The sequence below is a fragment of the Trachurus japonicus genome, unplaced genomic scaffold (assembly GCF_045865225.1).
Source record: "Trachurus japonicus isolate A0001 unplaced genomic scaffold, Traja_1.0 AP029852.1".
Taxonomy (NCBI): Eukaryota; Metazoa; Chordata; class Actinopteri; order Carangiformes; family Carangidae; genus Trachurus; species Trachurus japonicus.
The window spans coordinates 20,619-48,490 of record NW_028219985.1 but is presented as its reverse complement, the minus strand read 5'-3'; the positions used below and the strand labels follow the sequence as shown (position 1 = coordinate 48,490).

At 43.5% G+C, this 27,872-nt stretch overlaps 1 protein-coding gene and 1 pseudogene across 1 annotated transcript in view; one reads left to right on the top strand and one right to left on the bottom strand.

Moving 5' to 3' along the window:
- LOC146960896 (regulating synaptic membrane exocytosis protein 4-like) overlaps positions 1–26,376 on the top strand; it is a 38,098-nt gene extending 11,722 nt beyond the window's left edge. Inside the window, exons 4-6 of the mRNA XM_085771957.1 lie at positions 4,250–4,351; positions 5,134–5,273; positions 25,573–26,376. Coding sequence (XP_085628083.1) covers positions 4,250–4,351; positions 5,134–5,273; positions 25,573–25,791 — 461 coding nt within the window. The 3' untranslated portion in view covers positions 25,792–26,376. The remainder of the gene's footprint in view (positions 1–4,249; positions 4,352–5,133; positions 5,274–25,572) is intronic.
- Positions 6,919–12,926, bottom strand: LOC146960897 (zinc finger protein 862-like; annotated as a pseudogene).
- Positions 26,377–27,872: the final 1,496 nt, after the last annotated feature.

Here is a 27,872-nt window from a genome sequence, read left to right as displayed (position 1 = left end):
ATGCTCAGAATTCCACATAAGTCCATGTAATGTCCATCATATACATACTGGACTGCATAAACTTCATGAAACCCACTTACCTCAATATGTTTCTTCAGGTTGGACGGAGAGTTCCTGTATGATAGGATCTCCACATTTCTTGGAAGGCATAGCAGGCACTTCATCCGGTACGATGAATCCCTGACATCGGAAAATGAAAACAAACGGCTCAATAAGGCCACGGGTGCTCGTCGGGTTGTGGTTCCCCTTCATTTGTAGTCGACGTTGTCGCTGTCGCTGTGTCTGGCGTCTCCTCTTCTTCCATTGTTGACTGCGAGACTCGCAGGTGTTGTCAATGTCGTAGGCTAAGCAAAGGCAATTGCCAACAAGCCCGGGCATGCACTAACTTCGCTGCGTCAGACAGTGAGGGTGGGGCGGAGCCAAAACACTGTTTCCTTTTATTTCTTTGTTTTGTTTCATTTTTTTTTTTTTTTTTTTTTTTTTGTAACGAGTAACGAAATGGGACTTTGAAAATATATCGGAGTAAAAGTATGCAATTAAGCTCGGAAATATAGTGAAGTAAAAGTGAAAGTTGTAAAAAAAAAATCAACTCCAGAAAAGTACAAAGTATCCCAAAATATACTTAAGTACAGTAGTGAAGTATTTTTACTTCGTTACTATACAACACTGACCGTAACTATAGTTTAATAAAATAAAACTTAATGCAGACTGATCGGTTCATTGTAAAATATTTATTTATTTTTTGTAAATGTGGTGATTTCTGTACGTAACGTTAGGTTCCAGAGCCCCGAGGCAGCGCTGCTTACACACAAGAAGCTTCACTTTACATTCAAACAAACTAATGCTACTGCCACAATTGAGATTTCATCAATGAGACCAACATTTATCTCCTAAAAATAATTTAACCAGCCGGTGGTAAACCTCTAAAAACCTGCGGGTAAGTTAGTTAGCGACCGTTTTCTCCTCCAGAATGACGTCGTGGTGCTGGCTGGCCGAGCACGTCAGGAGCTGGGCTGCTGCCTCTGTGATGTCCCGGTCGCTGCGGAGCTTCACTTCTCCGAAAAACATCGGAGCAAACTTTTAAACAGCCGTCATTTGGATAAACTGGCCGTATATTTGGGATCTTAACAGTTACTTTCTCGCATGAAAAAATATTAAAACTTTATAAAGTTACATAATTACAGCGCTAGAGCGGGAAATAAAACAGCTTTTAGCCTGTTTTACAGCTACCGCTACCGGTTGCCGTGAAATGCATTCTGGGAAACTCCAGAATACTGCATACTGCGATGATAACGGCGTCGGTCTGCTGAAGTAGCATACTGAATCCCACATTCAGTATGCAGTATACAGTACATACAGTGGCGGCTGGTGAAAAATATTCTAGGTGGGGCTGTTCGTCCCTGAAGTTTTTGGTGACCATCTTGATAAAAGAACCCCAAACCCATTTTTAGGGATAAACATTAATTATTTATTTGCCTTCATAAATCAGCAGTTTGACAGATAATGACAATGAACAAACAGTAGTCTTTCACTGGTGGCACACAGTGGACGTGAAATATTTTAATTAGCAAATACTCTTAATACAAAAATATTGTTATTAAAAGGCATGTGTATGATGTAACCTACAGCAGTGATTAATGTTAACTATAGACAAAGTGAGCATAACGTGATTAAGTTTGGTCTGACCTTGCTGATGTGAGATGTTAACTTAACTGCTGCATTATCAGGTTTGATGACGAGTCTAACTGTGAACGTACTGGTCACACCTGTAAACATATTGAACAGTGCGCTGCTGCCTGATGCTCCGCATCACAGACGTCCTGTCACAGCCTGGGTGAGTAGTTTCCCCTGGTGTCACTCAGGAATAACAGTGTCCAGTCCAGTGTCCCAGAAGCTGGATGAACTAATAAAAACGCTCTTGGACGAGCTGTGAACGCACCGCGGACGAACCAACAGCATGTAGTCCAAAAGTTGTCTCCGAGCATCAAGAGAGAGCAGTCTCTGACGTGCCGGTTAACGGTGCTCCGGTCCTCCGGTGCTCCTCTCACACACTACGCGGCCTCCTGTCACATCATAACAGCCTCCCGCCACCGGCCCACAGAGTTTTATCCACCTGTTGGTTGTATTTCCTCACCGTGAAACTGTGTTTTTCATCCAGCTGTGGAGCTCTGCTGCTAGTCCTGCCTAGCTTGGCTAACGTTAGCTGACAGCACCGTTCATGTGTCCCTTGAGAGTTCATGTTTTATAATCCGTTCAGATAAATAGGTCTCTAACTCCAGTAACAGTCCGTGTGGTATCTGTCCTCACTGTTTTTTAAAAAAAAAAAGTAAATTATACGGGAAACAGAATTTGAAACTGATGCAAACTCCGCAGCCATCCTGCTACCGAGGACAGCTCCTCGGTTAATTTCCCCCTCGATTTCTGGTTGCCACGGGAGACCAAAATGTTTGGTTTGGGGCGATATTTTCTGCGCCCCAAAGGCATAAAATCCGACGACGCTGATTGGCTAAATTACCTGTTGCTCCGTATATTTTTTACTTAGCAACAGTCACTGATTGGCTGAGCCGGTACACTGCTCGGGCGACTTCTCCAGCGCCCCAGACACAGAGCGATAGATATAACAGAGACAGTAAATGAACCTGTAGGCAAATTAGCCTCTAAATAATGGTTTTATTTTATATACAGCTCGATTTTAAGAATTCCTATCACATTCACAGGTACAATAAGAAAAAAATATTAATTTTAAATTATTATTTCGGAAAAAATAATAATCATTAAAATTCACTTTTCATCGGGGGGGCGGCGCCCGAGCGCCCTCTATTGACCAGCCGCCACTGAGTACATACTAACGCAGTATGTAGTAGGCAGTACGGTAGTATGCGGTTTCGAAAACAGCCATTATCTTATAAAAGATCCATGGTGTGTGTGTGTCCGTGTTAGCATTAGCTCCGTGTTAGCCACAAGCCGAACTTCATCAGTACAAACATTTCATGTTTCCATGGTTTCCTCCGACTTTCCAAACTCAAACCAATCACGATTCATGACATGCATGACGTCATCTGCGTTCTTATCTCGTACTGCCGTAAGGCAGTTACTCGCGATAGTTCTATCCATTGACGAGGTTTGTGACACCGAGACGGACGACTGATCTTGCAATTGCGGTTTTCAGCCAGTGGGGGGGGGTTGGCGCATTGGCCTAGACCCCATTCACCTCATAATAGGTCACTTTACCATCACAGTGTCTATGAGCCACAATAATTACAGCCGAAATCCTGCATAGTTCTGCTTTAACGTGTGTGGCGTGAGCCGCGCACCGGCGTCGGGAACGCGGTGCGCCGTGGCTCACACTCACCACACCCACAAGTCACCTGAGACAGTTTACACTCCTTTTATCATCCTGGCGTGTAGTGAGGTACCCACTACTCGTCCCGCTCTTCATCTGTTCACTGGTTTAGACTCTGATCCTGCATACATTCACTTACACGCACCTACATTCACCTGCACTCCCGGTCGGGCTCCACTGCTCCTCTGCGGAAGCGCGCGCCGCTGCAGGGGCGGTCTTTATCGAGCGCGGGGACAAGGGGGGCGCGTCCCATGGTGCTCAGGGGTGTTTTTCTTTTCATATTATATGGTTTTATGTGATCATGTTGCACAGGTATTGTGTGTGTATGTGAAACATTGTGCAAGGTTAAAAGATATTATGTATTGTTTATTCTGGTGTATATTGATGTTAATGATGTGATTGATGGACCATTGTAGTTTTTGGTTTGCCCCGGCAGTAATGGTTTGTCCCAACTGAGTTAACTCACAGCTGTATTTAAGGGAGTGGTATTTGGCTTCCGGGGAGCTCTGAGTTAAGGTGCTCTAGCCTGGTGGGAGCCTATGAGGTCGTCGGTTCTAGCCTGGTGTGAGGCTAGGGTCATTTTTGTGCCTGTTTTTCCCCTTAGAGGGTGTTTTGATTATTGATTTTTTGTAAAATAAAAAGTGTTGGCACCTGAAGCTTCGCTGGCTCTGTTTTCCAACCTCTATCACCTAAATCTCGCTTGCCCTGATCCCCTTTATGTGGGGAGGCCGCTCCGGTCTCTCATAGCCTGTTTTGGACATTTTCCATCAAAGTGAAAAAAAACTTTGATTTATGTTATTTCAAGCAATGTTTTTACAGTAACCAATGACCATATAAACGCCTATGGCACACACATTCACCCCTTTCATCCTCATGGTTGAAGTGCAACTGCTCTCTTCTGTTTAGGTGATGTAGAGATTGGTCTACTGGAGAGAAATGGAGGTCTGGAGGTGGAAGTCATTCAAGCCAGAGGACTCATCATGAAACCAGGATCAAAGGGACCCCCAGGTCTGTCTGTAACTACCATCTGCTAAAGTGTTAAAAGAGTAAAAACTATGTTCGCAGTAGCGAACACTGATCTGTACTGGGACTGTTGTTATTCTGTAAAGTGAAGTAAAGACAGTAAAATGACTGCTGTGTGGAAAACCACACTGTGGCCCGTAATTGAGGTGCAAATGAGTGAGTTTGGAGCTGACGAGAGGATCGAAAAAAGAGATGACGAGGCCGTAGCTGCTGTGATATGAAGACCCTGCCCACATTGAAGAACTCAGCTGTAATGGACAAGGACCTAAACCGAGTCGAGTTGAGTCGAGCTGAGTAGAGCTATAACTGTGTAGTAGAGAAGGGCCACTGGTTTTTTTGGCAACAAAATTCTCGCTGGCCTTAACGAACTCGTACATTCTTGTTTACAGCGTGTGGGAAAAGCATGATGGGAGGAGGGAGGCGAAAGTCACTACGGCAACACAGTGCAGCCCTGATACATAAACAGGGTTAAAGTAAAAAATCGTTTCTATGATTTTCACGTTTTTAACATTGTCCTTACTAAATAATCCGATTACGATTTAATACTATTAATTAATCAAACAGGTCTAGCTCTAACACATCAACTTTGAGGACAACATGTTCACTTGCTGCCTAATATATCCCACCCACTTACAGGTGCCATGATGAAGTGTTATTCAGTGTTATTCCCTTCACCTCTCAGTGGTCATAATGGTATGCCTGATCTATGTTCTATGCTGGGTCCACATTGGGTCCAGGTCTAACTGTTCTATCTGCTGTCATTCTAGCTGCCTACATCAAAGTTTACCTACTGGAGCATGGCGTCTGTGTGGCCAAAAAGAAGACTAAGTCAGTGAGGAAGAGTCTGGATCCTCTCTTCAACCAGGTCCTGATCTTCTCGGAAAGTCCTCAGGGGAAAGTGGTACAGGTAAGATACATGATCACTGTCCACCTGATTCACAACCAAGATAACCAAGAATTTTTGAGAGCGATCCTGCTGACATGAGTCCTGACCATAGCCTTGCTTAAAAAAGGAGTCTGGAAACTGACAGACATACTATCTAATCAGTCAACATCAGTTGTTGCAAAAAGAAGTCCAGTTTTATTCAAGTACATGGAGAAAAAAACCATTTGACAAAATGAGCCAGGTCTGGGGAACACCTCCATTCCGACACACCGCTGTTCCAAAACCCCCCCACTCCGAAACACCACTGTTCCGAACGTCCGCCCAAAACACCACTGTTCCAAACCCCCCCGCCCCCCCGTCCGTGGTGCTGAACCAGCTGACGTTGTTTACACTCTGCGTTGTAGCTTGTCGCTACTTCGACGTGCTATTTCGCTTTGGTTGGGTTTAGGCAATGAAGAAAGGAGTTAGTTAAGTTTAGTAAAAAGACCAGGTAGAGGCTAGACAGGCTAGAAGCATAATGAGCGTTTTATTAATATGAAGTATTTGCTTGTTTTGCAGTTAATTATGCACATGATCCGTTTGACGCCAAAAAGGAAAAAAGGATCAATGTGCAGGCTCTGTTTCCTTTCTGACTGATCCGGAGTGGGGGGGTTTCGGAATGTAGGGTTTTCCCCAACAGCCTTTTCGGAATAGCAGGGTCTTTAGAAAAAATAGGAAACCCCGCTATTATGAAGAATGGAAGTCTATTTTCGGAAAGGCAGGGTGTAACCTGAGAATTAATGCATGGGATCCAGGCTTCAACACCTGCGGATCGGACCGGGTCGGGTCTTTGAGAACTGTAGCAAGTATGTAGCAGCTCAGAAACTGCTCAGATGGGCTTTGAGAGTTAGGCCTTCATTCACAAGAACTTAAAGGGACATTGTGTAACTTCTCCTGTTATCTATTCAAGAAAATCAATTATTTAGTTCAAAAGTATGTTTTTCATTAATCAGTAATCCCCCCCATCAACAAACGTAGGTGTTCCGGTAAGCTCTGAATTTGGCGTTCATATCATTCATACACATCGAGCGGGCAAGCTCGGTGGTGGCTGCCATGTCATGTCGCCATGTTTTTACGTTCAGTGGCAGACGGTAGGAAACCACGGAAACTCACCAGAGCTGTCGGCTCAGGTCGAGGGGCCGTCTGTGAAAAGTCACCGTGGCGCTCCGGCTGAAAATGTTTTACATTGAAAATTTACATTCAGTGACTCCTCAAACCCCAAGGTAATGAATAGAACAATTTAATTTAATTAAGACACAACAGAACAACATTAACAAAACAGAAACACTCAAACACTTCATTGAAGGTCTGGCCTGTGCGGGGCTGTGCGGGGCTGAGCTGGACGGGACAGGTTAGGTAGAGGCTGGGAAGGGTTGAGTTGAGTTGAGAGTTGAGTTGAGATTACTTTATTTATCCCATAGGGCAATTCTGTTTCTACAACTGACCGCCACACCATAATCACATACACAGGCATACATACAATTGAGGAGGAAGTGCAAGGACAGTGCAAATTTGCAAGTTTGAGATCAAGTAAGATAAAATACAAAAATGTAATAAATACATGAAAGAGCAATATACGTAAAAAACACATTGTCAACAACAGTACTAAAAACTAAAAACTACAGCTTCAAGCCAGCTGAGCATTCAACAAACTAATGGCCGAGGGCACAAAAGACCTTGAATAGCGATTGGTCTTCCTAAGAGGCTGCGTGTAGCGTCGCCCTGACGGCATCAAGATGAACTCACAGGCCAGAACATGATTCTGATTATTAATGATGCATGCTGCCATTTGTGAGACCCGTCTTTCCCAAAGGGAGTTCAAGTCAGTAAGTTGGGTGCCAATAATTTTCGAGCAGACTTTCACAATGTTATTTAAACAGTTCCTGTCCTTCACTGCCAGACTGTTAAACCAGCAGACGAAAGAGAAAGTGAGGAGGCTCTCAATATATGAAGAGTACACAGTACATAAAATAGAATTTGAGACCCCGAAGGAACTGATTCTCCTCAATAAATGAATCCTCTGTTGAGCCCTTTTGACCACTGAATTGGTGTTGATGTCAAATTTAAGCTGGGAGTCAAACAGAGTACCCAGATATTTGTATGAATCAACAATTTCTACATCCTCCCCATGGATCGTGCTTACAGTGGTGTTTGCCTTGTGTTTCCTGAAATCAATAACTAATTCCTTAGTTTTTGAAACATTAAGGTCAAGAAAGCTGTCGTCACACCACTTAACAAAATCAGGAAGAGCACAACCGTGATCTGACTCTGTGCCTTGAAGAAGTGACAACAGAGCCGTATCATCTGAAAATTTAACAAGGAAGCTGTCTGCTTTAAGGCACCTACAGCTATCAGTGTATAGAATAAAAAGTAATGGGGAAAGGACACATCCTTGTGGTGAGCCAGTGTTAGAGATCAGAGTTTTGGACAGGACCCCGTTGACTAAAACCCGCTGTGTCCTGTTAGTTAAAAAATTTAAAAGCAAGGTTAAAAGATGATCAGGCAAATTAAAATAAGACGCTAGTCTCTCGATTAAAATATGTGGTAGCATCTTATTAAAAGCCGAAGAAAAGTCGGCAAATAAAAGCCTGACATGGGATTTGGGTTTCTCCAGGTGTTTGTATATGTTATCGAGAATAAAAAGCTTAGCATCGTCCACTCCCTTATTTCTTTGGTAGGCAAACTGAAAAGGATCAAGTCTGTCTACCACAAGAGAAAGAACCTCATTTTTCAAAATTTTCTCAAAATTTTTCACCACGAGAGAAGTGAGGGCCACAGGTCTGAATGCTTGTAATTCCCGGGGGTTTTTAACTTTGGGAATGGGAATAATTGTGGAACATTTCCAAATTGAAGGGAGAGTGCATGTGTCAACACACTTCTGAAAAAGATGAGTAAAAACACCACTAAGTTGCTCTGCGCAGTGGTGCAGTGTGCGACCGCAAATATTGTCAGGACCTGGAGCTTTACTCTTTTTGGTTTTCTTAAATAGAACCATGACTTCATCTTGAGATATCATTATATCATTTTGAGGTATCAGGGAGTTCCTTAACCTGGAAAGATCGGGAGTTAGGTCAGACCTTTCAAAACGTGAAAAGAAAGCATTGAAAGTATCAGGCAGACTGTCATTATCAATTCCATTTATTCTTATAGACTGCTTGCTCTCATTACAATGATTAATTGCTGCCATGGATTTGATGCCCTGCCAGGCTGACCTAAGATCACCGTTTACATATTGGTTCTCTATTTTATTCCTGTATTTCCTTTTGGCCTTGGCTATTTCAGTCCTTACATCTCTGGATGCAGCCTTTCTGTCCTGAGGGTCACCTGAAAAGAAGATCTTTTTCTTCCTATTAATTGTTGTTTTTAAGTCTTTGGTTACCCAGGGTTTGTTATTTGGAAAAACAACAACAGTTTTCCTTGGAATATGTGTGTCCTCACAAAAAGTGACATAGGAAGAAACTGTATCAATGAGTTCATCCATATTGTCACCACATCCATCAGTAAAGCATTGCCAGTCAGTACATTCAAAACAAGCTTGGAGGGAGGAGATGCTGTCCTCTGACCACATTTTCACAGTCTTAGTCACTCTCTCCAGACGTCTGATGCATGGCTCATAAACTGGAATTAAGAAAATACTGTTATGGTAAGAGGCCCCCAACCCAGGCATGAGAATGGATTTATAGCCATTTTTAACATTCCCATAGCACAGGTCAAGTGTGGTGTTCTTCTGAGTGGTTGGACAGGTCACGTATTGTTCATATGACCTCAAGGGCCTATCTAGACGGACATGATTTAAATCCCCTAAAAAGAATTTGGGAGCCTCACTGCAGATGGAATCCAGCTTGTGTGACAGGTCCGAAATCACCTGGATGGCTGCAGTGGCATTGGCACGGGGATGAATATAGATCAGTGTGAAGAACAGTTGAGGGAACTCACGTGGGAGATAGAAGGGGCGTAGAGAAATAGAGAGTAACTCGATGTCGGGGGTGCATATTCTCTCCCGCACATGTATCGTTTTACAGAACCTCTCATTAACATAAAAGCAGACGCCCCCTCCGCGGCTCTTCCCGGTCACGTCCTTGGAGCGGTCCAGTCTGATGGGACAGCCGAAGCCGGTGAGCGCCAGCTCACTGTCCAGGTCGCTCTCGTTCAGCCACGTCTCCGTGACTCCAAGCAGGCAACATTCCCTCATTTCCCGTCTGTATTTTACCAGACTTTCCAACTCATCAATATTCCGCCTCAGGGACTGTGCGTTCGATAAGAAGATAGAGGGTAGGGGGGGCAGCCGGCGTCTGTCATCCAGGCAGAGCTTTTTTACTCTGCGCTTAATTCCACCTCTTCTCCCTCTTTTCCTCCGCTGTGGCCGCACTGGCTGGTGCGTACGAGGGGCAAAAATCTCCGGCGGGATGGTAGTCGGGATCTCACCCTTCCCTGCAGCTCGGAGTGACAGGAGAAGCTCCCTGTTGATAGCAATCCGGCTACCATGCTGGACAGCGAGTTTCCCCCCGTGACAGACGCTACAGACAAGCGTCAAAATAGAAGCGAGTGCAAAAAGATGCACTAACGATCCCATAATCCACATCTTGATCCCGCACTTGAATCCTCTCACGCACAACACTGAAGCACACTATAACAACACTTAAAACATAGTAAAAACAAAAAATCTGCGGTGCAGCTGTAGTGGGTCGCACGCCACGGAGCGCCCCGGGAAGGGCCTGCTTGGGCTGGACTGGGCCAGGCTTAATGGCACATTGTGCAGCTGTGGTCAGAGCACTTGATTTTCCTTGGCTTTCTGAAAAAGATTTTGAGAGCCTCCTCGTAGGGGAACTCTTGCACTGATGGGCCACTGATTGAAATCCTCATGCACACCTCAAGATGCTCCCCCTGCAGTCTGTTGCAGAGGTCTGTCTTCACCTGCAAGCAGCAGATGAAAAAGACATTACAAATTTATTTTGGCAAACAATCAATGTAAGTGCACACTGTCCTAAATAAACTAAACTTAATTTTACATAATGAGTTGTTTGTTTTTAAATTTAGTAGTAGTCAGAAAGTAAAGGATTCTTACTCTGTTCATGGTGGAGAAATCCCTCTCGCAGTTCACACTGCTGAGGGGTACAGTCAGTGCTATTGCAGCCAGCTTGCACAGGTTGGGGTACAACACTCCAAACTCCTCATTCATGTCATTCATGATGCCCAGCTGTGTCTTATCCTGAAATCATAAGGCAAGGCATAAGATTACAACATGTGGTTTCATGTTTGTGGACCCAAGCTGAAAGAACAAGCCTAATAAAAAAATAACTTGATGTGATACCTTGAGTGCACCAGAGACCACATGTTCTCTGAAGGACATCCACTCCTCCACTGCAATGCTGGCATCCACCGAGGGGAAGTGTTCTGCCAGGGTCCTGGTCAGGTGATGTTGCTGCCTGTGGGCCGAGAGCACTGAATGATCCAAAGACCTCCAGGTTAGGGAACCGCCCCTCCAACCCACAAATGAGCCCATTCAGGTAGGGGTCTATCACCTGATAAAGCAGGAAGGAATCAAAAAATTTAAACAGAAAAACATCACCAGCGCTTTTAATGTATGGCCTGCATACTCATACCTACAACAGAATCACAGCCGTGCAGTATAACATAATTTTCTCATGTGTGTGATATAGATTATTTTTACCTCTGAGCGGAACCTCCTCCAGAAGTGCTCCCTGTCCCCATCCTCTGGTTGGCCCCTTCTGCCCCTCTCCTGTTCCACAGAGATCGAGAACTGACCCAAGCCAGCTGGGTCGTCCAGGCTTTGGTTGAGCCTGGACAAATGTGACCCTGGTGCTTGCTGATCACCAGCATCTCTGATGTTGCCGATGATGGCCAGTGTGACTGGAACCTGAAACATTTCAAATCATATTTTAAAATCAGAACGTGTTACAATTAAAGATATATTTGCTATTGAAAATAGCACAGAATTTACCTGCTCCTTGATCGCCAGGAAGTTCAAATCTTCCTTCTGAAAGATTTTGGACAGGCGTGATAGGTGTAAGCAATGAACCGGTACGTGGCGAGAAAGGAGTAGAGGCCTTTGGCCGCAGCACATTTCCTCACTTCCACTTCCTCTGCCAGTACATTCAGTACTGCACTGATGTTCTTCTGCAGGTTCTGAATGGCTAGGTGCTGTGAGAGCCATCTGGTGTCCTTCACCTCCTTGACAATGAAATAGAGAACAGTTTAACTGATTAAGTTAACTGATACAGTGAATAATATGCAAACAGACTAGATAGGAGATCATTCACATTTCTCACCTTGACTTTCAAGTCAGTGATGCCAAGCACAGCTGCAGCAGCTGACAAAGCCGCAGAGCGGTTTGCACTATTGCGGAAGTACAAATGCAGCTGCTGCAGGTGCTCCTTGAAGGTCTTCATGTATGGGACCTTGTCAGCAGCGTCTTTGCACGCCAGTGCCAGCCGATGGCCAGATCTCAGACAGCTGCTTGGCCACTCCGTTTATTCGGCCTATAAGGAGTAAAAAAAATTATTATGATGGCAGGGAGAGGTGAGCCTCCTTAGATATTGATAATCACTTAGCTACCTGTCATCACTGCAGCACAGTCAGTCCCAAGACCACAGATGAGGTGTGGAGGGATCTCCTTCTTTTCCACCACCTCTCTAACAGCGCCTACAATGCTGTCCGCCTTGCCATCCTGAATAAGCACCAGGGCAAGGAAGTGACAGCAGAGTTTGCCCTCTTGGTCCAGATATCTACCACACAATACATTAATAAAGAAAATAAACATTCAATATGTAGATTCCAGTAGATTTCCAACAATATTCTGCTTAAACATTTACATACCTGACATGGATGTCAAGCTGCCTAAGTACAGAGACATCTGTGCTTTCATCGAGTTCCAGTCCAACTGCTTGGGAAGTCCTAATCGCCTGCAGGATAGGCCTCTCAATGACAGCTGCAAGTATATCCAGCATGTCATCTATGATCCTGTGCGATCTATAATTGGTGTTCTGGCCAATCTGAAAAGCATGCAAACATGACAAAGCAATTCACAACAATTCAAGGAAAGGGAGACACTCAAAGGAGAGGTGTTGATTAAAATCATAGTTAAAGTTACCCCTAAGATGAACCATCTACCATTCTGGACATGCAAACCAGCAAAGTAGTATGCTGTTCAAAATACTTGCCTTCAACTTCTCAAAATACTGGCAACCAAGCAGCTGGGCCAGATCAAGCAGGGCCGAATAGTTGGTATGATGGGCGATTTCATGTTTAACCAGCCAATATAGGCATTTGAAACCGCCTATTACAGCCTCATGTTCCAGGGACACCAATGGATCAAAGGCAGCAACAACAGTGTTGCCTGGAATGGATATGTTAAAATTTTTAAACATTTAAAAACTGCTTTACAAAAATAACAATAATAAATATATAATATAATATAATAATTATACATGTAAATCATAGGCTACCTTTCATTAGCTCAACATGCCGTTTCAAGGCCTCTCTGTGTGTCTCGGATGCTGCGTGTCTGTCCAGCTTGTCCTTCCTGTATGACACACATGGGGCCTCAATGAATGGCCGTGTCTGGGTACCCCTCTTCGCAGATTTTTTGTGAGTCCGGCAGATCCTACAGAACATTCCTGAAATATAAAATATAAAATATAAAATATTTATATTTATTTAAAAATTTAGCCATCAATACAAGGCCAGCTGATTTGCTATCTTGCAAGGGTCATATAAACTGGCTTACATAACATAATAATAACAGCTGTTATCCAAGCCAGCCGTAGTAAGTAACTCACTTCTGGTAATTTTCACAAAAATAAATTGTCTTTTAACCATAAGGATAGAATTTGCGCTTGTATTTTATAAACAGGAAGCGAACCTCCCCTCGCTATGGCTAACTGGAAACCGCCGTAACTCTGTTTTAAATTCCGCTATAGCGCCGGTAACATCAGATCTTAAAGCTTTTACTTATGAGAAAGTAGCCGTTTAGTTCCCCGTTATGCCGCCAGTTTATCCAAATAACGCTTGTTTGCACATTTGCTCCGACGTAGTGGGAGAAGTCCAGACCAGCCGCACCTGTAGCGGAGCGGCGGAGCAGCCCAGCCCGGGTCTGCTGAGCTGATCTGCGGTCAAAACTTCACCGTCATACCGGTAGAAGCACACGAGATGATTAATTTACCTGCAGCTTTTTGGAGATTAAACACGGGCTGGATAGCTTCATTTCGGAAGATAAATGTAGGTCTGATGAAAATAAACACATGTGGCAGCTACGTTATCTTACTTGAATGAAAAGTGTAAAATCATCCGGCAGAGTGCAGAGAAACAGACAAGCGCGCACATCAATGTCAAAAGCACACACACTGACATATAGGGATAATTTTTTCATCTAGCTGCAAACTAATGTAACAGCCCTAATTGTAAGGTTATTATTAGAAACTCACCTAAATCCGTTTTGTACAGCCAAGCCTTGTACTTGGGGTCTGCACCCCAATCTGGGTCCCATCCAGATGTGCGGTGTTTTTCAGTCTTCCCTCCACCTGCCGTCCCATCCTCTCTCTCCACACCTTGTTCACATTTAAAACAACCTCAGTTGACCAAAGTGCTGTACAGTTGCAAAGCACAACACAGTTAATCACAAACACTACAACAAACAACAAATAATTAGTTGTGTTTGACAGTGACTTGAACTAAACCCGATGAAGGTGCCTGAAGCAATGGTATAAAAGTTTTTTAAAAAGCAGCCCATAATAAGCACATTGCTTTGAGAGAGAAGTCAATTAAGTACAACAGGGAGCAACAGGAGGAATAAAGTCTGACCTGAGAACTGTATGAAACCTGTTTGTGTAAATGAGGCACAATCTGATCTGAGAACAGCTTCAAGAGCTGGTTCTAGAGTCTCTGTGTGTGTGTGTGTGTGTGTGTGTGTGTGTGTGTGTGTGTGTGTGTGTGTGTGTGTGTGTGTGTGTGTGTGTGTGTGTGTGTGTGTGTGTGTGTGTGTGTGTGTGTGTGTGTGTGACTGACTTGACACATGTTATGAGCTGCATCCTGTGTCAGTCTGCTGTGTCTGTGTTTATAAACATTTTAACGAGCGCCAGGTGGATTGTTTATAAACCTTAACGAGCTCTGGCCTGAGGCTCAGAGGTTACCACGGCAACTTGAGGCGGTTGCCAATGACGACAGGCCCCCCAGACTGAGGCAGACAGAAACGTCAAGAAAAAGAGTGATTTTCTGCCTCTGCACTGGTCTCACATTTAGGCTTATTCTGACAAAACGGTAGCTCATATCAGAAAAGACCGAGAGTGTCACAAGGACTTCCTGAACAATTTTGTACAATTTGGTGTTTCTACAGTAAATATTTTGCAGAAACTGAGACAGAGACAGATGTGGCCACACTTAGAGGCTGCCAATTCAAATACTGTAAGTCTCTCGGATATTTTAAGCATGTGAGAGACAGAACAAGTTTGTCTACAAATTTGGAAAAAAATCATGTGTGTAGAGTGTAAATTGACCCTTTGTCAAGGCCCCGCCCCCCACGGTTACTGTTGATAGGTTGGACAAACAATGGTCACGGAAGGGTTAACTCCCATTGGAAACCATTGAAAATTAGGCAGATTTAAATTGCTTGTAAGGAAAATTTGAATTAACTTATACATCAGAAAAATAGTGTCCATGATAGAGGACAGACGTGGCTCAATAGCGATTGAACGGGCATTACCTGACTTTTCCGAAAAATGGGGAAAAACTATTGTTTTGGTCACTCACTAGCTAGTAGCTAACGACGCTAGCTAACGTTAGCTACAAGCTAACGCTTAATCTCCGCCGATCTCCCGTTTTTCCTCGTAAAACTTCACAAAGTTCAAAAGACATTAGCAGCGGTAATGTTACGTTTGCTAGATAATTTTGAAGGTATTAGATCTTCTCTGTCTATGAACACGACCAGAGAGTGGACTGGAGAATGAATGAGCTTCAATAGCACTTCAGTACAGAAAAACAGGCTCACTTCTCATGAGGACTGCACAACAACAACAAACAAACCTATGCAATTAACCCCTGACCTATGCCTATAGCTCCCCCTAGTGGACCACCCCCAAACCCTATTATTAAGCTCAACTAAATACATAACAGAAGGTTAAATAATATACAGTAGCCTACATAGGCTAAGTATTGATGTCTTGTGTTTGGGGAATGGGATAAAAATAACTCTGGGAATACGTTCCAGATATCGTGAGTTGCTATTGCAGGAACCCCAGGCACACATTTTAACCATATTGAAAAATTATAAAGTAGTTTTTGCCGAAAAACTTGCTGTCTACCTATCTCGTTTCATAGGGTTTCATGCCAGAGTTGTCCAACCTTAGAATGTTGCGCAACACGTGACATGGGGAGAAGCGCTCTGATTGGTGGAACAGCAGACCAATCAGAAGGCCAACAAAGGGTCAATTGTGTCCAGGAGAAAAATTCTGGAATCTTTCTGGGCTCTTTCCCACTCTAACTGATGATGTCACGCACTCTGACACGAACATTCCATGCAATACACACCCATTATAATCTCAAAATTTCTCCAAAAATGATCATGGTCATTGATCAGGGATTGATCAAAAACTATATGACCTATTAAAACGTGGAATACACAAGACTTGTGTCTACTGTTTAAAGTTTAAATTAAGTCTCTAGGTGAAAGTATGCCTGACCAGTAGACGTTTGAAAAAGTCCAATGATCGTTCTTTTTAGCTATTTTTTTTCCGCCCATCCCATTGACTTCAATGCAAAATTTTGCGCAGTTTTTTGCGACTTACGCAAATTACGTTTTGATATATAATTTGTCTAGGACTAGTAGTGAATCGAAATTCATCCGGAAGATGAAAAATAATAAAAAGTATTAGGAAAAAATCCACACAATAACAATAGTGCCCGGTGCCCTAATAAACAGTACGATTTCAAGAGGGTCCTCCATCCGACTTCATCAGCGCTCTGGCCCTAAAAATTGCAGTGCGCCTCGCCTGCAGCACATTTAAAGTTAAGGAGAAGAGCTCATTTGATCTGAGTCAGCTGTGTTACAGTGGGAGCCACATAGAAGTTCCCCTGCCATGTGGCTGCCATGCTGTTCCCATGCTGTTCCCATGAGAGTCCCAGCAGCTGGAGTGACCCCCTCCTTTTCCTGGGTGTGACTAGTTTTTACTGGAACTCCACCCATTCAATGAAATACATGACATGACCAGGAGATGGCGCTTCTCTCACAGAACAGTACATATCGCCAGAGGCGGCATTTAAAGTGTCGCCGCTGGTGGTGAGTGGAAATTCACATAATTCATAGAACCACGAGTACATGTTTGATTTAAGAAGTGAAATTATAACAGACCTAGCTACTGGAGATGCGCTGGCCACTGTTTTATCTGGAAATAAATTGTTGTAGCTAATAATACCTACTGTCAATTTTTTTATCACAATTTATTTACTGTGACTCTACATTTAAATAGGAAAAAACTAAGGGAGTGATGAAAGCCTTTTTAAGATGTTTGCAGTTGCAGGTATTCAGTGCATGCCTTCGACCAGCGAATTAGCATTATCATTGCTCAATCTTTTGTTTGCCCTAATGGGCCACCTATTGGTCACCCATTGTCACACAAATCGCACAGAGCCTGCAATGGAGCTGGCTGTTCAACTTTGAAGGAGGACCGGGGGAGGGGAGGTTATGTTGGAAGGCTAGCTGGACCAGACTCTCTCCTGAGCAACAGCACACTCCAAACCCCAGAACATTCACACCTGCTCCAGAGCATTACCATCTCCAAGCATCCCCCACCGCTTTGACTATGAATTGATTAGAAAATGAGCAGGTGTTTCCTTAGAAGGTCCTGCTTTAAACATTTTTATTTTCATGATTATCTTACATTATTATCTATCTTACAAAAAATGTTGTAATTTTGCATATGGAGTCAGTGCTGGAATTTCATTTAACTCTGTACTTCCTCTGGATTAAATTTATAAATTAAATATATTGATTTTTCACTATAATTTACTAGTTATAGCACTAGCCTATACTGTCAATCCCCCTATAAACCCCATTCCGATTTGATATCACAACTTCACAAAGTTGAAGACACCTGCTGCACCTAGTCTAATCTTTGTATGACTGAATTATTCTGCATAAGACCCTGACTAATACTCATAGTAATGCTGCATTAGCATCAAAACAAAGTAGGCTAAATAAAAAATGATCATACATATGTAGTCTAAGAAAAAAAGTGGAAAAGTCAGGGGCCCACTTTAGTATTCTTTCAGGGGCCCCAGAATTCCTAGCAACGGCCCTGATTATCTGACTAACGTGCTTATACCACTCAGTGGACCGGCGGATCAGCTGGTCTACTGTATGGTCTCTCTCTCTCTCTCTCTCTCTCTCTCTCTCTCCCCATCGCGCTGTACGTCTTCACAAGACACAGGTCGACGTGTGTGGGGTGAGATGGAAATAAGAGCAGAGCGCACCTTCGCTGTCATGTTGAGTTCCATATTAAGACAGGTGCGTCAGTGCCAGTAGATCGCGTGTCAGGCATTTGGCTCTCCTAATGGGAATGGCTGGTTTGACGTGACTTTATCATTAAAAGTGAAAAAAAAAAAAGAGAGAGAGAGCTGTCAACCACTCTAGACGTGTCAGGTCAGCATAGCGCAGGGGGAGGGATATTAGTATTATGTGGTGAAAAATACACTCATTCATGAAATTTTATTGAGAATTTTACAGAGGTGCACAGCGCATGTTTACGGTGTCCGGCGACTCTGATCCCTACACCGCAGCAGCCAGCAACAGACTTTTACAAAATAAAAGCATGTGAGCAACATGCATTAATGCGCAATAAAATAAATGTCGGCGTTAATAGTTTAATGAGTTGCCATAAAGCAACTTGCACAGCCCTAATAAATACACAAATGTAGCCCGTGGTTCTGAGACGTGACGCGCTGTGGTCACTAGAAATTTATTTATTTATTTGCGGATTGGGAGTGAATGAGCAAGCCAGAGATGCACAGCAGATTTCATGGTTGCCGACTGGCAAAAACTGAAAGAGGGGCTTGTAAATAACTGTTTATATTACAGGTTTCACACAAACAAACAAAAAACATCAAGTATGTTAAGTCTCAGCTGTGCCATGGCGAGGGCGCACGACGCACAATCATGGTGTTTTAATTTATGAACCTCATAATTATTTCTCTTTCCTCTTGTTTGAATATAAGGGCGGTCACTTAGGACCACGCTTTAATTTTACACAAACAGTCTCATGCGTGTATATTCACAGACACGTTGGCATGTTGTTTATTTATTGGTTAGGGTTAATTTGCGCACCGTATGCTTCAGTGTTAACATTAAAACCACCACAAGTCAAACATTTACTAGAATGCAAATTCTGTAGACAGGTAAACTGCGAGTGATATACATTTTTATTTGTGCTCTGTCGGTGTTTATTTATCTTTTAAGCTACTTATAGATCGCCTGTTTTGGAGGCAATTATAGCAATTCATCTGAGGGAAAAAAGAAAGGAGGAGGAAAAGTGATTGACAGATTAACTCGGGTCAAAATCACTGCTCCTCCCCGTGGACAAATGAGTACTGCAGCTGATTTTCACACGGGCTGCAGAGGGGCGGTAACAGTCGTGGCTGCGTTCGCTACGTCATCGCGGGGGATTAAATTATCGCCACGGGCCAAGCGGGAGCCCGTCACGGACCCGCCACGGTCCCACAGTGGTCCCACCAGGGACCAGGGGGAACTTCTAGGTGGCTACATCTGTAAAACCCACTCACACATTCTCTCCTCCCTCTTTTCCACTTGCACCGGTAGGAGGGACAGAGGTGGGAAATACTGTACTTGCAAAGTGCGCCTGGACACACCCCGTTTGTGCGACGCATCCCGTTTGCAATTAGAGCAATTAGTTGGTTTGGAGTTGGAGTTGGTTTTTCAACTGGGCTTAGGTGATGTTGTTCCAAGCTCCAAGTTCCGACTTCCAATGTAAATGAAATCCAACATCACATACTGTGATATATTATACTACTGTTTTGATTGAGAGACTTGGGCTGGCATGTATACAATATTATGTCTTCACCTGACGTTCTCAGTAAAGTTAAGCTACGGCCAACAAGTCAATATTAAGTTTTTCTCAATTGTTTACACACAAATACTGGTGCTTGAGACGCAATTACCACAACATGTAACTCAGGCACCAACCCCCTGAACCAATTCTGCTAAACTACAAGCACAAATCCTGCTTTACATTCAAATTGCAGTTCTAAAACACTACACAATTCTCTGCATTTGGTACAATTTTCATGAATGAAGTCTCTTGTTTTCACAAGGAACACAGTATCATACAAACTTCTGAAGTTAATTGTCCTTCTATGCATACTGACTCATTATATGGGAAAACACCTGTCACAGTTTTACAATTAGCAATCAGCATAAAAGGGCAACAGGCGAGCTCTTCTGTTTCGGAGCAATGGATGCCAACTCTGGAAACAGAGGCAGAGCCAGTGGAGTGAGAGTGAGAGGAGGAGGATGGGGAGGACAAGGACGAGGATGAGGACGAGGAAGGCCAAGGACTGTAATCTCTGATGAAATCCGAGCCACTTTGGCTGACCATGTGGTCAACCATGGTCTAACAATGAGGGAGGCTGGGCAAGGAGTAGGGGAGCCGTGGTAAGTAGTGCCAATTTTTACTTAAACTGCCTTTAAAGCAAGGGGATTATAATAATGCCCCCAACTAATATATGTACATATAGTTTAGGATGTTGTGCATCCCTGGGAACAATCACTTTGAATCTTAAATCAACCGTTTCAGAAATATAGCTTTAGAAAAAAAAATAAATTCTGGCACAACTTGCCCCCGGTGCGGGGTAAGTTGTGCCATTAGAGAGAATACACTGGGGTAAATTGTGCCATTGATAATTGAAGTAAAACAGATCATTTTAATCTCACAAATGTTAATGCTATATAAAAGCAAGACATTCAATACAAAATTAAAGCCAGAAGCGGCGATGATCGGGCCCTCGCTTGTCCCCATGCAGTTGCGGAGGCCTGAGCCACGCTGGGGGCTGTGACGCAAAGAAACGCAATGTTTTGTTCATCCACCAGGCTACGAGCACAACCAGACTGGGCAGGTGTGTTCAGGGGCGGTCCCTCATCACACATGTTAAGTTTCAAGCAAATCCGTGCCCACTGCCATGTTTCTCCTATACACAGACAGCACTGCCACTGGCACAACTTAACCCAGGCCCTTTGGCACAAATTACCCCAAGCCCAGCATTTTGAGAAAAAAGGATTCCCCAGCTGTTTTGAGCTGGCATCATGCTAACTCTACTGACTCATGGTGTAGCTTAATAAAGCACTAAAACATGTGTGAACTGTTTTCAAAGTTATCTATAATTGTTCAAACATGGCAATCAAAAAACCTTGATCATAGAAATTTTACTTTGGAGGGCAAAAACTTGTTTTTTGAACATAAATGTGCTTTCCTCTCAAGCCATGTGTCTCCCTTCTTGATAGGATGAGTGAAATGGATGCCCCTTCAAAAATATGTGGTCACATGACCAACTTCTTCTATGGGTTTCTAGATAACAGGGGTGGAACTACTTGCCCCATGGCACAAATTACCCCACTCTCCCCTACAGCCAAAGTTGAGCAGGTACACTGTAGCATCCATCATCCGGACTTTCGGAAATGAGAATAGGTAAGAAATCTACTCTCACTAGAAAATTGCGGTACTGCATATCAATACAGTACTCAATGAGTACAGGAGTACAGTATAGCCCCTGGACTGTTCTGTAGGACTGTAAAATAAAGTATGTTTCAAGTATTTGGTAAATGAATTCCTACTTTGTATTCCTACACAGTATTTACAGTATTTTACTATTTGTATTGCAGAACTGAAAGATTACACAAGGTGGTCAGGAACGTCTTCTGTCTCCTGAACAGGAAACTGAAATCATGAACATGGTCCTAGAAAATAACACCATAACATGACGGCAAATACAAAGAAAAAAAAAAGAAAAGAAAACAATGAGATTTCAAAATATTGATAGGGAAAGCTTATCAACACTGGACTGTGTCTTGCGCAGAAATAATCTGAGAATGAAGCAGGTCTACAGGATGCCATTTGAACACAATTCAGAAAGAGTCAAAGAACTGCGATATAACTATGTGCAAGTAAGTCCTATACAATCCAACAATTGATTTATACTCTCAACACTAAATTATACATATTTCACAATCATAATGATTGTGCTTCACAATAGTGACCACGCCATGTCTATTTCTCATATTGTCATGTTTGTTTCACAGAGTCCTTGAGCTGGAGGTGGCTGCAGTGGAGCACCAGTTCATATTTATTGATGAGGTTGGATTCAACCTCACAAATAGAAGAAGGAGGGGAAGGAATATCATCAGCCAGCGTGCCAAGTCCCTGGCCAGCGTGGAGGGAACATCACAATGTGTGCAGCGATTACCCACCACGGCGTCATACATCACCATGCTACCCTTGGACTCTACAACACCGCTCATGTGAGCACATTCCTGGACACCCTACACAACACACTCTGTAGAAAATCCCCACCTCCTTCCACATCCCTCCTTCCACCTCAGCTCCTTCCATCCTCCTCCTTCCCCTCACATCACTGAGGGCGGAGCTCAGAAGTTGATGTAGGCAGGTAGCTGTAGCTCACCTGTGGCCCTTTCTGCTCTGGAGAACAAAGCAGCTGCTGCAGAGTCCTCATCCTCCCTCACCCCATGACTGTTGAGCTGCAGAGTTGATGTGAGTTATTCATTTAAGTTCCACACACTCTTTGTTTATGTTATAGAGTGCCGAAGCGCAAGCAGGAAGTAACGGCGCCATGGGTCCTCAATTCGAAAAAGGTCTCCATACAAATGAACGGGAGTCCAAGTTTTATTTAGTGATCCGTTTGAATTGTGCCATGAGAAAAAAATATGTCCTCTACCTCTGCCAAGAAATCAGCAGTTTATCGTAAAACGGCAACAGAAGAATGTATTTTGTGTGACAACGCTCTACAGACTACAGATCTGGTGTCCCACAAAAAATATGTCACCAACTGACACGGGAAAGGGCGGCGTTTGGTGTGTGACGTCACCTACGCGACTTGTAGGCTTTCTGGTTATGGATTCTTCTGAATTTTATTTTACAATAGTTTTACAACAAACTGCTGATTTCTCTGCATGAAACGTGATGTTTTAAACAGGTAGAGGTCATATTTTTTTCTCATGGCACAATTCAATCGGATCACAAATAAAACTTTGACTCCCGTTCATTTACATCAGGGGTGCTCATTACGTCATTTGGGTCGATCGCGTGATGAAGAACAAAAAAAAAAAAAAAAAAATTAAAAACACAGTTGTCTGGACAGCAGGCATTTTTCTCACAACCGACCCATAGACTGTAAAAGAACCGACCTCAAAAGCGAGGGCAGGTCCGCCGAAGCATCATTCCGGGTGAATCAAGCTCTCCGCCCGTTGTCTTTGTTGTTAATTTGTTGCCGCTCCACAGAGCGCACATGGCTACTTAATTATGCACGTGCTGACCATATGGTTGTGCTGAGGCATTCTGGGGGTGGAATATGAGGTGTGTTCATGTCTGCACCATTCTTGGGTCCGGTGTGATTTATCAATGGAATATTGCGCAGAGTTGTGCGTACGCACAGCTTGATCAGTGTTTCCCACTAACAGAAAAAAAAAAAAAGTTTTGTTTTTTTTCTCCTCACGTGTGTTTACGTGCGGTGCGCCCGCAAGCGAGAGAGGCGGCAGGTTGAGAGGCTGACAGCTGACAGATGAGAGATGGTGAAACGCTAGCATGATTATTAAAAAAAACACCATCTCTCATCTCTGCCCGCACATAGACAGACACAGGTTCACATACAGACAGGGGCGCACGGTAAATGCAGCTGCCGCCGCCAACCCCCCCCCCGCCGCATAGTCCGACCAACTGGACGACCAAAAATTGGTAGATCATTTTGACTTGGTCACTTTAAAAGTATCTCTCAGGCTGAAAAAGTGTGAGCACCCCTGATTTACATGGAGACCCCCCCCGCCGCATAGTCCGACCAACTAGACGACCAAAAATTGGTAGATCATTTTGACTTGGTCACTTTAAAAGTAGCTCTCAGGCTGAAAAAGTGTGAGCACCCCTGATTTACATGGAGACTTTTTCCGAGTCGAGGACCCATGGGGCTGTTACTTCCTGCTTCCGCTTCGGCACTCTATAGTTAATTGAAGAATATTGTTGCTACCTTCTACTCTTTATTAAGTTTGAGTTATGTTTACCAAGATTAAGTACACTTTGAATAGTTGTTAAAGCAGAAGTAAGTGGTCCGGTCGTTTCCGCTAATGCTGCGTTCCAGGCAGGCTTTTGAAATCGTAAATTACAGCTTCAAGTCACAACTTACGACTTTGTAGCGTTTCAGGCAACCCACTCGTGTTTTTCCGACCTGTTTTACCTGTGAAAGTCACTATAACGGCCACTCGTAACTTCCGACCGGTGAACTCGTACCAGATCGAACTGGTACCACTTCACGGTCGGAAAAATACGAGTTTCCTTGAACGCACCATAGCAGTCCTCGTCCCTACGTCGCCACATTCACGGCGTTCCTTGGCTGCACACACAGCCCTGCATGCCGTTCTCTCTCCTCATTGGATAAAAACTGTAGGATACGATAAATGTTTTCTCCTCGGCTCAGAGCAGAGCAGAGTGACTGACAGACCCGTGTTTCAGTCCAAACACTCTATGTAAGTGATTGCTGTCGGAAGATATAACTATTTAAGACTTATATTAACACAAATATATCACTTACTTCTGCTTTAACTTATCTGAATATTTGAGTTGTGTGGACTAATCTTGCTGTTCTTTCATTTTCCTTTTCATCAGAATTAACCAGCGAAACAATAAATAAGATGAACTGGACCCTCTGTGTTTGTGGCATTGTTTCAGACAACAACTCATTGCGTTGATCTACCATAATCTGGAACCAGTCTATTCCCACACCCAGTCATATTTTACACACTCGTTCCACCAGATCAGATAGACAGCCCAGAGCAGCTCAGGTACGTTGTCATTTGGGACAACGTCAGTTTCCACCAGGCTGCTCCGGTTTGTAACTGGTTCACTGCCCACCCACACTTTTTAGTTGTTTACCTCCCTCCATGTTCTCCATTCCTCAATCCTATTGTGGAATCTTTTTCTGCCTGGAGATGGGAAGTGTATGACCGAAATCCACAAACGCATGTACCCTTCTCCAAGCTATGGAAGACACATGTGGAGATACAGCAGTTGATGCTTTTCATGGCTGGATTCACCATGCTAGGCGATATTTCCCCCGCTGCTTGGCCAGGGAAAACATTGCTGATGTGAATGTGGTGCTGTGGCCAGACCCAAACATGCAGCATACTTCGTGTAACTGTATACAGTAAATGCTTCTGTTGTTTTGTATATAGACCACTGTATGTGCAACTTTGTGTTGGTTGGGATATACACTGTGTACATTGTTTTTGTGGGGAAAATAAAATATATTTGTTAGCATGTATTTGTGTGTTCTGAGTATTGTATATTTGTGTGTTCTGAGTAGTGTAACGCTGACAATGTTATTATTATTCTCTTATTAAACAGATATTGGTTATTGTTTGTGATGTAGTTATGACATTGGACCTCTGCCGGAACTGCGTGTTAGTGACAGACTTCCTGTGTTGTGGTCAGGGAGTTGCAGTTAGTACAGCCCTGTGTTGTTATCGCTCGCCTTGAATGTAACTCACCTGTGTTTGCTGCCGTCTTCCAGTAAAGTGAGTTGAAGTGAGATATTCCTCTGAGTGGTTCTTTCTCCTGCACGTAGACACCGTAATCTCCTGTTAGCTAGTTGGAAATGTGTCTTTATCAGCCTCCCCCGCACACTTCTGTATTCAGTTACTACGTAAATCCATTTTATGTAGTAAATGCCTGCTTTCATTTGAGATGAAATGACCACTTCTTTTTAACTTACGTGCTTCACACACACACTCCCACTGCCCTTTGTGTTGGTGCCGGAGGACAGCAAAAAATGGAAATATGAATTTTGATGATAATTTACACTACTAACATGTCTTCTGCAGCGCAGGAAAAGCAGAGACAGGCATCATGGTTTTAATTTGGTGTCGGACTGCTCTCTCTTTGAGAGAGGCGGTGTTCAGCTGTAGGCGGATTACCCATTAATGCATAAAACTAATGTGAAGTGTTACACATGTTATAAAAAAAATCTGTCTCTCCCATAGGTGATTGTTTGGGGCAACTATGGACGGATGGACCGCAAATGCTTCATGGGTGTGGCTCGAATCCTACTGGAGGAGTTAGACCTCAGCACGATGGTGATTAGTTGGTACAAGCTCTTCCCTCCCTCCTCCATGGTGGACCCAACAATGGCGCCGCTGATCCGCCACTCGTCCCAGATGTCCCTGGAGAGTACCATCGGGCCCTGCTGTGAGCGGTCCTAAGACTCAAGCAAAATTTCACATCTGTTGTCGTGACAAAGATTTTAGTTGACGTCTGTCTTAATACACCCCGGCACAGCACAGTGCCGCACTTTGACAGGCCCAACCACACTGGCAAATGAATCACTTTCCTGATTGGGACATAATTTTACAAATCAGTCGTTAGTTCTGGCACTCATTGGAAATATACAGTGTCTTTCAATATTCCATCAGACTGTTTTTCCCAAGCACTCATGGGAGACACATTTGTTGCTGAAGCCAACTTTCCCTCACACTCAAAGGAACATTATGCTTTCTTCATATCTCAATGAGACACAAACCCTCCCTAATCAGAACACTTCAAAAGGAGGGTTCAGCTGTTATCATTGATCACGTCCTGCTGGGACTACAGTACAGTGCAGGCTCACCTATACTTATGTGACTTCCTCACATTCTCTATTACGTTGTTGTCTCGAGGGGACTGAATGGATCACACCGTGTCCTGTCCAGTGTCAGATGAGAAGATGAGACTGTTCACAGGTTGCCTAAGACACTGGCCTCCAGGTGTGGGTGGATTTATAGAGGAATGAGGACGAAAGAACATTTCAAACTCTGACACTCTGAGTTGAACCTCTTCAGTATCTTTGGCCTCCTCAGTAGCAGTAAGTCCATGTGACATGAATGTAAATCTTCCTAGAAAGATCTCAATCTTTACATTCACGGTGATGCAGAGGTCTGCTAACATGTCTAGGTTGGTTCCTATGGTGATGCTGTAAAAGCAGGTTCTGTGTTCCTTAAGATCACACACCATTAGGCTTGATTGCTGAAAACATTTTTTATTGCAATCAATCAGGGTGTCAGCCTATTTTTGTATGTTTTTGTGGGAGGAGCTTATACATTGATTCAGCTAGTGCTGTGATTGGTTGCAATGAAAACCTGCAGCCAACCTACAACTTTTTTAGCCAGTGGTTTCTCGATTGGTATTTACAGCTAATGTGGTTAGACACAATGGGTCTCATTCATGAAACATTAGTATATCTGTGTGTAGATTTGCACATAAAAGCTCACGCTACTAAAACTCTACTCCGGATTGATTGTAAACACGTGTGTAAGATCATGAATGCCAAACCCATCGTAGATTAACAGCACGCTCCCAGTGATCAGCAATTAGCATAGATCTCCACCCATGAATAGCCATATAAGGAGATCCTGACCACCATATAAGGAGATAGGTGCATCCTGTTCACCTGCGGCCATGATGCAAACAAGAAAAGAGGTAGAGAAAGAGAGAGAGAGAGAGAGAGAGGATCGAAGTCATTTTGGGTGAAGTGGAGTCCAGAAAAAATATTTAATTCTCTTCTGTTACTAGTTGTTTGACTGAGACAGGTAAATCAAAGTCATGGAGGGAAATAACAGATGTAGTGAATTAAGTATCTTATTAGGCCTAGTCCACACGAACACAGATATTTTTGAAACCAAACTTTTATGGACCCCGGTTAAAAAAAAAATTGCGTCCACACCACCGGTGTGATAAACAATAACTCCGTCCACATGAGACCGCAAATCCGTCTCAAACAATGTCATGTGCATTCCAAAGCAGTAGGTGGCGATATCACTCCTAACAGGATAGCAGCTGTAACTTGTACAGAGAGAGTGGAGGCTCAAACTGACTGGCACCGAGAGTCCGCGCTATACTAACACACCCCGCCCGTAATCTCTTGTTTATGACAGATACGAAAATACACAAATACACACATCGTAACGATAATCCATCGATCCACTGATTGATTCTGAAAGGCTTCATTGAAAACAAATGTAGGCTACAGGACGGGAGGAAGCAAAACAGTGGGGAAGTGACCGCAATTTACAATTTTATAAAAGCCTATTTACTCCATATCAACATTATGTTTACATATGGTGACCATGCGATTTTGTATTAGTGTCCGCATGTTTAGTGATTATTGATATTCACAGTAGCCATAATAGTCCACTCAGCGTCTGAGCGGTCAGCGCATGATGATCCATGGGTCAGTGTCGAGAAGCTTGACGTGCTAGCAACAGTAACTGGGGGGGTGGGGATTTATGAAAAATGTCCGGTTTTCCTG